Genomic DNA, 12,416 nt, shown 5'->3' with positions numbered 1-12,416 from the left:
GCCCGCAGAGGACAGAAGAGGCTGTTGGATCCCCTGGAACTGGAGTTACAGACAGTTGTTAGCTGCCATGTGGGTGCTGGGATTTGAACCCGGGTCTTCTGCAAGAACAACCTGTGTTCTTAAGCACTGAGCCATCTCTCTAGCCCCAGCCTTTTCTTAAAAAAAAAAAAAAAAGAAAGATGTAGTCATTACTCAGTATCCTTAGGGTTCTAGGAGAACCCCACTCCTTCCCCCTCCCCATATCCAAATCTGGAAATGTTCAAGACCCTTGGATGAACAAGTGTTTAGTGTTTGCCTGTAACCTGTGCACATATTCCCTCATTCTTTAAGACATCTCTAGGGACTGGAGAGATGGCTCAGCGGTTAAGAGCACTGGCTGTTCTTGCAAAGGACCCAGGTTCGATTCCTAGCACCCACAACTGTAACTTCAGTTCCAGGGGACCCAGTGCCCTCTTCTGGCATCCGTGGTCACTGTGCACATGTGGTGCACTTACATACATGCAGGCAAAATACTCATATACATAAAATAATTTTTTTAATTTAAAAAGGAAGTCCTCTCTAGATTATTTATAATATTACTGAAATGTAAATGCTATATAAATGTTTTTTGTATCATTTTGGGAATTGACAAGAAAAATCTTCATGTGTTCATGACAAAGTTATTTTCAAATGTTTTTGATCCATGGTTGGTTGAATCCATGGATACAAAACTCGCAGATACAGAGGGCTGATTATATGCATATAAAATGAACCATAACTTGGGGATGGAGAGATGGCTCACTGGCAGAGGACCCGGGTTTGATTCCCAGCACCCACATGGCAGCTAACAGTGGTCTGTAACTCCAGTTCCAGGGGATCCAATGCCCTCTTCTGACATCCACAGGCATTGCATGACAGGGATGCACTTAAACACAGACAGGCAATACACTCATGCACATAAAATAAAAATAAATATTTTTTAAAAAAAGAATCATAACAGACCAAACTAATGACTTTGTATGAAAAGTAGACTTGATCACACTCACATGTAACATCTGGGCAGATCTCACATGCTCCACTGAGATAGGTAAGGTGCAACAGTTAACACAACACTTTTGTCTCCAGGCTGGAACAGCCTTTCCTGCTGAAGGGCCAGTGGTCTATGGCCAGGTAAGCAGGCATATTCAGAGTCTATCTCACACCCCAGAGAGAGAACCACCCCTGCCTTCTCAGCTGCCTACAACCATCCATTTTAGGTAAAGAGGTAAGTTGGCCTGCTATAGCCTCTGTGGTGACTTCAGCTGTCAGGAATGTCCGATAGGCTTATCGAGGCAGGAGAGAGCAGCCTGGCACTCCCAGTTTTACCACTTCCACCCCTAACTCCCCCTCGCCTACCTCTCAGCTGCAGGCTTCCCCCACTGACTTTGCTAAGGCAGTGCAGGAGCCACACAGCAAACTGAATGAGAATCAGGGCCTGGGTCTACAAGAGGCGGTGTAAAGGCAGCAGGGGACAAGGGTCACGTAGGGGAGGAAATAGTGTGAGCTGAGCTGCTGGATGCCCCCCAGATGCATACATATCCTTCTAAAGTGACTGTGTAAAGTTTGCATCACATCTCCATCCCTGTGGGGCCAGGAGTCCACGAGTCATTTCCTGAAATGTGTTTTTATGGCAAGTTGGACAATACCTACTGACCTGTATTGATCCTCTGTAATTAAGACCAAGCCCAGGAAGGTACCAAAGAAGCTCTGGTCTAGGTGATGGGGGTGTCCAGTCCAGGGAGGCTGAGGACTCTTTACTCATAATCCTCTAGCTCCTGTCTTTGAGTTCAGGCCCCTTTCCCCGCAGCCTTGCCCCAGGAGGCCTTTCTTCCATGTCCTCCTCTCACTCACCTCTTCATTATACTTTCTCAGACCCATCCCATTCCCTCTACCCCTCTTTCTCATCACACATGCACCATTTCCAAGTTTCACTGTCTGTGCTCCCCCTATTTATTCCATCAACTCTACAAGGCAAACTCCTACTTATCTATTGAACCCTACAGCATTCCTTCTCTTCCAGGAAGCATTCCCAGACTACCCCAGTCAGAGTCACTTGTTTCCTATACTCCTGTATGCCAGCACACACACCCCTCTCATAGCACTTGGGATATTAATGATCACAATGGATCAATGTTTGTTGATCACCAATATGCAGGAGGCAACATTTTAGGGACTTTAGAAGGATGATTGTATTTAATTTTTTATCACCATTGGAGTAGTCACTCTATGGAGTAGATACCATTATTATCCTTGTTTGACAGAGAAAGCTGTAGCAATGGCAAGTGGGTAAGTGGTATAGAACTATAGAAAGTGATAGATGCTTAGAAAAGTGCTTGGAGCACAGTATCTGCTCATTAGTAATTATCTCATGAATTATTAAACACGTAAATAAGTAGAGAAGTAATTGCATTTCCATCTCCATTCTAGAAAGCGCAGGTGCCAACTTTTTATTTTATTATTTTTTAAGACAAGTCTCATGTAGCCAAGGCTGGCCCTGAACCCCTGATCCTCCTGCCTCTACCTCCCCAGTGCTAGGATTACAGGTGCAGCCTACCATGCATAACTTGAAAACTTTTAATTTTTTATCATTATTGTGCATATGTGCTTATACAGGTGTACATGCCATAGCATGTATGTAGAAGGCCACAGAACCTTGTGGAGTCGGTTCTGTCCTTCCATCTTTCTGTGTGTTCCAGGGATTGAACTCAAGTCGCCAGGTTTGCACAGCAATGCCTTTATCTGCTGAGCCATCTCCCTGTTACCCACCTCCCTTTTCCACACAGGTTCTTATGTGACTGGTCCCAAACACTGTACAGCTGAAGACGACCTTCTTACACATCTTCATAACGACTTACAGTTGGATGCCTAGCTAAGGTGAAGGGTGTTGCTGGTGGAGGAATGACCAAAAGACTAGGAAAGCAAGCAAGCAAGAGAGCCTCAGGAGTGCCACTCGCCGGCTCCTCCTTAACAGCTATGGCTCCCTGGGCCCTGTGTGTCACCTGCCAAACGCAGAGATGGCTCACAACCTAAGTTCCTCCTGGCACTACAGTTTCACGTGAAGCACAATTTGGTGATTGTGGCATTCCCATATCAAATTATGTACTGCAGGTTCATCTGGGAAACATCACCTACCTGGATGTCACATTCGAGCTGGGTATTGCCCTAATGCCAATCAGTCTCAAAGGAGTTCATTTGGCTTGATCCTTGGTTTACCCCATTCCTACCTGGAGCCACACCCAAGAAATGGATTATTAAGTGCCTGATGAAATTCTCATAAATAGTAACAGACAATAGACAACTATCTCAAGTTGAAGTATGCAACATGCAGCTGAGCCAGTGTTCTGGAGACCTGCTGGGTCATTCTTTTGTCCTGGTATCTCCACCATAGCCCTTCTTCTCTGAGCAGATCCTGGGCCTCTCAATCTCATGTATGACCACCAGCACACATGGGTGTATGCATGTAGGTAACTAGTGTGCTTAGCATGTCCTGGGGAGCTGATAAGCCCAATCCACTCCAGATGGTATTGGATCATGTCCCCCTTTGTTTAAAGGAGGGGTCTGGACAAATTGTGTTTGGTACCACAGTGCCTGTGGCTAAGCAGGAGTTTGGCTTTATGCCTGGCACCCAACCTGCATTATCTGGACTAGCATTTATGAGCAGCCACATGTTTGCTAATGCCTTGTATTTCTTATCTGGCTGATGCTAAGCACAAACTATTACATCAAAGGAAATAAAAACAGTGTATGAATAAGATGGTGTCTGTTATGTGGGAGGACAGGCAGGAGCCCTCTCCCATGGTTTTTCTTGACCTATGGTAAGTATGAATTTTTAGAGCTAAGCACCAATCACCTGTCATGAATCCAGGTGGAAAGGGCCCAATCAGAATTAAAGTGGCAAATACAGAGGACATCTGGATTTGTCTGCACTCACACATTCTTGGGGAGCTGCTCCACCCTCATGTCAATCATGTGATGCTTGAAAAAGCTGTCAATCACAGTAACCAGATCCCCTGCCTTAGACCATCATAAATGGTCAAAGGATTAGAACTCCAGCTAAGAGCCACTCTTAGCACAACTGACTAAAGATGGTCTCATCTTTGAATCACAGATACCCGCAGTGATCTGTTAGCCACAAGAGACAAGGACTCTGCTACTTCAAAACATCAGAGCTTTTAAAGCAGGGTTGGCCAGGAACCTGGCTGGTGGCTTTTCAAAGGACATCTTCAGAGTCAGGCATGATGGTACATGCCAGTAATCAGGAAATAGAGGCACAAAGATCAGGAGTTCAAGTTCAGCCACTAGTACATAGTGAGTTAGAGCCTGGGCTACATGAGACCTGTCTCAAAACAAAAGACAAGACATCATGCTGGCCAGGCTTCCTCCCATCCCCTGCTAGCTGATTCCCTCAAAAGATCCAGCCACAAGGGCAATGTTACCTTCTAATAAAACAATTCCTCTGGGTGAGATGATTTACACTTGTAATCCCAGCACTTGGGAAACAGAGGCAGGAGCCTTGCCACGAGTTTGAGGCCAGCCTGGGTAAAGAGTTCTAAAAACCCTCCACGAGAGAACATTAAATAGTGGTCACATAATTTCTTTCTATGGGATCCTTCTTATAACATGTTTAGGGTCTGGGGGGAAGGGGACCACACATCGGGTCCTTTTTATAAGAAAGCCACATAATGTGACAGAGAAGGGTAACTCTCCAAGCTCAAGGCTTCTCCTCCAACTCTGCAGAGTTGCCCAGGGAGCCATGAGCCATGACGTGACAGCTTGGAAGGGAGGCATGGTGGGAGTGGCACCCAGGGCACCTGTCCTCCTCACTTTGCCCTGCCACCCTGTGTGCCCTGCCTGACGCTGTAACATGACAGGTTTCTGATCAGCATGGGAGGCAGCTCATCCACTCATTCACTTGGGGCTTAAGTGTGCATGGTTTCAGCACAGAGAATTGCTCTCTGTACCCTGCAGTCAGTGAACTGGACTGAGGAGCCTGGCAGCTGTCTCCCTGGGGCAATGGAAAGTAGCTGTATCCCACGGTGGCCTCAGCCACTCCCCATCACCAAAACAAAAACACAACAGGCCCGATTGCCATGGAGAGTTCAATCCTCTTGTCCTGGGATTGGCACTGACTGGAATTCCAAGGGCTTGGCTGACTTACCTCCTGAGAGGTCGAAATACCGTTCATTCACTGTCAACCTAAACATTCAGTATGAACCTGTGCCTGGTGACAGCCCCCCAGGGCCAGCAGCCAGACTCTACTTCTAACAATTCGCCAGGTGGTGACATTTCAGAGATGTCAGATGTATGATGCTCTGGGTGGCCTGGGTTCACAATGTTGTTGACCCAAGACCCCTAGGGATGGATGCAACAAATTTGTTGAAAGTTAGCTGTAAGCATGCTCTGAGCAGAGAAATGGATCCTGGGAAAGGGGCAGGGGCGAGGTAGGAAGAAAGAAGAGGAAAGACCAAAGACCGAAATTGAAAATCAAGGGGTTGGGCTGGGGAGATGGCTCAGTCAGTAAAGTACTTGCTATACAAGCATGGAGACCCCAGTTCCAATCCCCAGCACCAAGATAAAATCTAGGCATGGAGATGGGCACTGGGGAGGCAGAGTCAGGCAGATCCCGGGGGGTTCACTGGCTAGTCATTCTGGGTCAAATGATGAACTCTAGGTTCAGTGAGAGACCCTGCCTCAAAAAAATAAGGAGGAGAGTGATGGAGGGAGGGAGATTCCCAGAGTTGACTTGTGGTCATCTTATAAGCATACACACTCACACAAATGAATGCATCTATACACACGTGCATTTTACACACACACACACAAATAAAAATAAATAAATAAATAAAACAGGGGCCTTTCTATAGTGTTTGCTCCCAGAGGACCACTATTTAAAGGTGCCTCTCTAGGGAGCTCGGGACTTACACTATGGAATCAGAGCCAGGTTGCCTTCAAGTTTTATGAGCCTCGGTAAAATAATTACTCTCTCAGTTTCCATATCTCTGAAGCAGTCCAAAGGCCAACTTCAGGTATTCAATGGGATCACAGACGTAAAGCAGCAAGACACAGATGCTGCTCAGTAAGCAGTGGTGGCCATGGGCAGCTGTGGTTGTTGTGACCGCAGAAGTGGAATGACAGCAAGTGTCTGCTGCACTCCGTCCACTTTGCCTTTGGTTCCCTCCCTTGGAGAAGACACTGAAGAGTGGCTGTGGCCACAACAGGATGGACTCCCAGGCAGCACTTCCAGACAAAGGGAACCTTCTGCAGAATAGCACTCACATCTACTAAGAACCTTGAACTGGCAAGTTAGCAATAGTTCCCTAACTCGCCATCCCACCACAGTAAGAAACGTGGGGTCCCCTTACCTTAGTATTCACACAGGACTTCCCTCGCTTATACTCCTTGTGGGAGCCACGTTTGTCCAGTTTGTACCACAGGGCTTTGGCCTTCCAAGTGGTCACCTTGGACTTGAGCTGGGAGTAGAAGTTTCTGTGGTCCAGAGGGTCTATGTCCAGGAGTCGGGTGAGGATGTTAAAGGCTTGCAAGGTGCCTTTGCATGTGGAGGCCTGGACGAAGTTCTCAAAGACCTGATTGGCCTGAGCCTGCTTCTCGTCCTCAATTTCCCCCATGGTTCAGGAGCCTCGTGGAGCAGTGGTGTGGAGGGGATCGCCAGGAAGCATCCGGAGGTGTCACACCTGTGAAGGAAGGTGGTAGCAGGTGAGCTTTGTACCCTTCGAGATACTAAAATGCTGGTCTTGACTCTTCATGCTCACCTGGACCATATCTGGAGCAGAGCCAATGTACCTTCTGGTCTGGCACGATGCCTTGCTGGCAACCTCTCTCCCCAGCCCCCACTCCTCTCCCTGGCTAGCAAACCACCAATTGCGCAAAGTCATATATACCCCGATAATGTCAACAGGACCTAGGCAATCATCTACAAGTCAGATAGCTCTGGAAACTGTGACTACGGATATGAAAAAGTCAGAGAGGAACACTAAATTTAGCCCAGTTGAAAACCTACCATTCTTGGCACTTTGAGTTGGTTAACTAACACAAATTCAACCTAGCTATAACCCCATAATCCATCTCTCTCTCTGGGTTCCATGACCTTCTTCCTGGATTATCCCAGGGCAGACCTTTTTCCTATAGAGGTGACATATAACAACTTCTCAAAACTTGTTTCTGAAATCTGCTGGAAACACACCATCTACCTTAGTCAGACAAGAGAGACACATGGCCTGCTCTTGCCCAAAGGCAAAAGGAACCCATGTTGTGCAAAGATGGGCAGGAAGCTGTATACAACAAGTGCCTGAGCTGATGGAAAAGAAAAATGCGTGGGCAACCATTCACATCACCAAAGTAGCTCGCCTGGGTTTTGGCCCTGGTCCTCTTTCTCTCTTCCCAAATGCAAAGTGAACACAAGAAAGTCAAGGTGAGGGATGTGGACTGGCCCTGCTGTGGGGTGCTGAGGAGTCTGTAAACAGGAGGCTCCCCAGTGGGGCCTAGCAAGAAGAGACTGGAAAACAGAAGTCAAAGGCTCCCAGGCAGCTTCCGGTCCCCGGCTGGGATTATTTATCGTGGGTGCATCTGGATCGGAGGTTGGTTTCACAATACTAAAAGCACAGGAGACTGGGTATCTTTTTCCCTCATCTCTGATTCATGCACAACACTCTGGTTCCTTGGCAAGTGTAGACATCACAGTAGGTGCTGGATCTACAGAGAAGGCCTGATGCAGAGATCGACCCCCTACTGGCAAGGAAGACAAAGCAGACAGAAAAGCCCTTGTGATCATGAACAAAGTGCCTGGTTAGTGGGTGGGGGCGCAGAGCAGCAGGTGTCCAACAGAGCCTGGAGCAGTCCAGAGGAAACACTAAGCACAGCTTCTATTGAAGGAAGGAGAACACTTTCACTAGACGATCAGGAGTGGACATTACAGGCCAGGGAGATGCTGTTCGGAGGCATAAGTCTAGAAAGAGCTGGCATAGTGACAGTGACAGCAAATTCAAGGTGTCAGTGGCTCAGGCTTCCTGCAAAAAAAGTGGGGAGTCTAGGACCCATCATACAGTGTCCAGGCCAGGGGTACTGAAAGCTCATTTAGGAGCCTACCTTCATTCCCTGTACCCCTGAGAGCTTCCACTATGTCCGAGACTGTGCTCACATGGACATCAGGCCCTGTCCTTGTGCCAGGACTCTCCAGGCCTCACCAGCTTGCACGCCTCATCCAGGTCCATCCTCCTGGAGGCCCTACCTGACAACCCTGGTCCATGCCACCCAACAAGTTCTACAGGCTGGGAAGGCTGGCAACACTGGTGGCCTGCCTGGCTTGGGGGAGACACAGATTCTTCCCTAGGTGCTCTCTGGTTCCTCTAACGTCCCTGGCGCTTGCTTGGTATCTCTCACATAAACACGGTGGCCTCCCATGTCTCAGCTTTCCCCACGTGTTACACTTGCCACCCAGAGAGCATCAGTAGAAAGCAGAACTCATCTGCTTTGCAAAGTGGATTCACATTCCCAGACTTATCTATCTTTGGAAACAGTTTGGTGCCAGAACTGAGCTAGGGGTGTGGTCGCTGAAGGCAAACAAGGCTGCTGGGGATTTGAATGTGATCCCACCGTCCCTCACTGCCCCTGTGGCCTCATACAAGCACTTAAACACCGAGACTCGCTTTCTTCTTTTATGAGCGGTGGATGATAACCTTCGACCTGGGAAGCGCTGGGCATGCCTTTGGAATCCATCTCACTCACCAGCAGGTTGCAAAAAGAGAAGTTTTACACACCAACTCTCCACCAACTCCTTGTCCAAACACATACCATTTAGTAGTACCAAGCTGGATCTGCCTCCCAGACAACAGTTTACGAAGTGGAAGAACTTGTCTCCTCTCTCTCAAACAAAAATAAAAACAGAAATAAAAGAGCCATTTAAATCTTGGTTTCCAGTGGTGGAAGATGGAAAGGTGGTGCGAGGGCCTGGAGCGTGGGAGCTCCAGAAACAGGTTCTTATCTAAGGTGTGATAGAGAGGTGGAGGAAGACTGAGGGGAGGAGGAGTTAAGCTCAGCCTTGGACATGTACCTCTGCTGTGCCAGGCTTGGACAAGCCTCCCTGGATCTTAGCAATCATGTCTCCACCTTTAAGCCTGGGTTGGCAACTCATACCACTTTAAGATGACGTTCCTTGTGGGAGTGTCAGGACTATTTATTTAGTCAGGGACACCTGGGTCTGAATCTGATCTCAAGTACTTGCAGGCTGTGTGACATGAGGTGAGTTATCTCAATAGGCAACCTCAGTTTTCCTGTCTGTAAGATGGGGATATTCTTTCTCGTGCCATAGAGTCTAAGAAATAATTGAGGTCGACTGTGGGCTGTACTTAGCATTTGCCAGCTACATTATGAGCACCCATTACTAATCCTCCAAAAGAAGGAAGGGGGAAAGGAACATAATTCATGACCACTTAGACTGGCTTGACAAAGGGCTGGGGGGGTAGCTCAGTGGAAGAGCATTTGCCTAGCATGCACAGAGCCCCAGTTCAATCCCCAGCACCGAAGAAACAACCCCCTGAGCCTACTACACTGCTTCCTGTGTGAAGGAATTATATACACCTTAAAACTACAGGACAAGTAATCTCAGCTCTGGGGAGGCAGGGCAGAAGGGTCACAAGTGTTAGGCCAGCCTGGGCTACATAGGGAGACCCTGTCCTAAACAAAACAAAAACACTGGAAAACAAAAGCTTCAGGTCAGAATACCTAGGTCTAAGCTCACTTCTTAACTTGTGTGCCTTGAACAAATCACTGAACTTCTGAGTTTTAATTTCCTCATATATCAAGGGGGAAATCTACCCAGGGAGTTTTGATAATGAACTAAAAACACGAGGCACATGGGTGGTATTGGTAAAGGGCCTGCCTAGCACTTTTAGGAAGGATAGTGAGTCTGAGCTTCAAACCTCTGCTTCTTGGAGATTTGAGGTGAGCCCTTGGTGGACTTCCTTGCCTGCTTAGAAAGACAAAGGTTGAGAATGTGTTAAATCAGAGCCAGGCATGATGGCATCTGTCTGTAATCTTAGTACTTGGGACATAGAGGCAGATAGATCAGGAATTCAAGGTCATCTTCATCTACATGTTGAGTTTGAGGCCAGCCTGGGTTACATGAGACCACAGTGTCTCAAAAACAGCAGTAAGAGCGCGTCAGGGGCTCCTGGGTGGCTGGCTCTTGGTAATCTGCCTCTTTAACCACTGCCCAGATGTTGCCTCTCCGGAGTTTGAGATGCAATAGAAATAGAACGGACTAGCTGGAAATATGCATGGTTCTGAATTTTCTGGGAAGAAACAAGATGTGATGTGTTGTTTCCAAGAATAGCCTAAAAGCAGTTTGGGTTTTGATGACCGAGTCCCTTATTTGTGGTTTTTCTGCTTGCCTGCCTGCCTATGTGACTTCGTGAGTCACAAAGCCTTTCCCATCCCCTGCCTCGGACCACTGAAAATGAGCATTCCAGGCCCCAGATTGAGCATCATGATGGACCCAGCCCACAACATCTGGGAGACCATATCTAGGTTGGGAGACCATGTCTAGGTATGCAGAGACCCTGAACCTATCTTGAGATGAGAGCATCTCCTGAGCTCAGCTTGTCCTATGTATTCATATTTAGAACCTTCAAACCCACTGCACCCCTTGAACCCCATCACCTGCCCAATAACAGCAGACAGCATGACCATGTCCTGAGAAAAAGGTGGAGTTTCTGAAAACCCATGTGGGCCTGGGGAGGGACAGGGAGTAGCCTTCAGTCCACGAGGAATGCTCAGCCATCAACCCCATCCTTGGGCCCCACAGACAAGATCTGTTTCAAGGTCAATGCAACTTAAGAACCAGTGTCATTTTCACTACCAACCTGCCCTAGCCATCTCAGGTCTGCTGCAGCAAGCGGCCTCTGAGGAGGCTCAGCAATGACAGGGTGTCATCCTGTACTCACTGGGGATAGGAAGGTCTGCCAGCCCTTGCTCTGAGCCCTCACATACTACATAAACTCAGTCATTGCTCCTGAACCCCCCCAAGATGGGGCAAAAACAAGCCAGAGGTGCAGCGGTACAAAACATCTCCTACACGGGCTGCATCTATGCAGAGCCCAGCACAGGCAGGGAGCCCTGGTCACAGGTTGGCTTACATACCCCAGCCTCCTACCCAGCTTTCCATCTCCCAAGGTGCTAGGCAGCCAACATGAACCAGAAGGAGCAACTCCAAGCAGGACCTCAAAAAGCTATAGCAGGAGAAGGGCAAGTTGGAGGTCTGCCTGGGCTGCAGGGCTGGTTCAAGGCCAGCCTGAACAATTTAGTAAGCACTTGTCCTTTTTTAAATTGTTGATTTATTTTCATTTTATGTGTATGAATATTTTGCCTGTATGTAAGTGCACCTGTGTCATGTAATGCCCACTGAGGCCAGAAGAGGGTTTTGGAACTGGAGTTATGGATGGTTGTTAGCCACCATGTTGGTGCTGGGAACGGAACCTGGGTCCTCTGCAAGAGTAGCCAGTGCTCTTAACCAGTGAGCCATCTCTCCAGCTCTGGAAGATCCTGTCTTAAAAAGTAAAAAGAGTGCTGGAGCTATAATTCGAGAGTCTGGGGCTAGCATGTGTGAGGCCCTAGTAATGAAGAAGGGGGAAAAAAAGGCAACTCAGGCTGGGAAGGGACTGAGAGTCACCTGTTTCTCCTGTGTTCTTGGTGCTCCTAGCCCCATTACCTCTACAGCGGCGCACCTCCCACTGCAGCCTGGCCTCTTCCTGGAGGAGACTCAGGGAGTCTTCTCAGTCATTCCCTACGGACAGGCACACTGTCTCACCAAAGAGCTCTCTGCTGCCTGGTCTTGACCTGGAACTTGCCCACAGGAGGTAGAATTCTTTCTATTAACCCTGCCTGGATCCTCTTTAAGAAGAACTGATGGAAAGACACACATAGACACACTGTGAAAACCCTAGCAAGAACCCTAGCTGTGAGAGGGCTGGAATACCTTGTCACCCCACTGCTCCTAGAGAATGTGGGGGGATACTGCAATCCACTACAGGCCCTGGCTTTCCATGGCTGCTGCTGTACTGTTAGCCTGTCCACTTGCTCCTGTCCTTCCCCCCTCCCTCCCCCTTCTATGGTGCCTATTGTCTGGTTTGAGGTGGCTTCACACCTGGCCACTTCCTGGCCTCTACCCACTCTGTCTTGGAGCCACACAGTGCCAAGTTCCCAGATGACCCAGGGAGTTAGTCCCTACCCTCCAGGGTCTCACTGATACTATGTCCTGTGTCAGGAGACATCTGCATGCCTGGAAGTACCAGGAAGAGGGATGTAGGCCAGCATCATCCAAAGTCACTGCCTGCTGAGTACCATCATGGCATTTTCCCAGGAGTCTCTGCAGCAAGGCTTTATGC

At 48.3% G+C, this 12,416-nt stretch overlaps 1 protein-coding gene across 10 annotated transcripts in view; it reads right to left on the bottom strand.

Annotated features, from left to right (window-relative positions):
- The window catches only part of Mical2 (microtubule associated monooxygenase, calponin and LIM domain containing 2), a 147,814-nt gene that overhangs the window by 87,989 nt on the left and 47,409 nt on the right, over positions 1-12,416 (bottom strand). For all 10 annotated transcript variants that reach the window (XR_003847103.1, XM_008853491.2, XM_008853489.3 and 7 more), the window contains exon 3: positions 6,381-6,710. Coding sequence is in view for 9 of the 10 variants with exons in the window: in XM_008853491.2 (XP_008851713.1) it covers positions 6,381-6,644 (264 nt within the window). In the remaining variant the exon portion in view is untranslated. The remainder of the gene's footprint in view (positions 1-6,380; positions 6,711-12,416) is intronic.

This window comes from Nannospalax galili, unplaced genomic scaffold, assembly GCF_000622305.1.
Source record: "Nannospalax galili isolate Female #2095 unplaced genomic scaffold, S.galili_v1.0 scaffold44, whole genome shotgun sequence".
Lineage (NCBI taxonomy): Eukaryota > Metazoa > Chordata > Mammalia > Rodentia > Spalacidae > Nannospalax > Nannospalax galili.
Note: the sequence above shows the minus strand (reverse complement) of the source record. Positions and strands in the feature narration are given on the sequence as shown.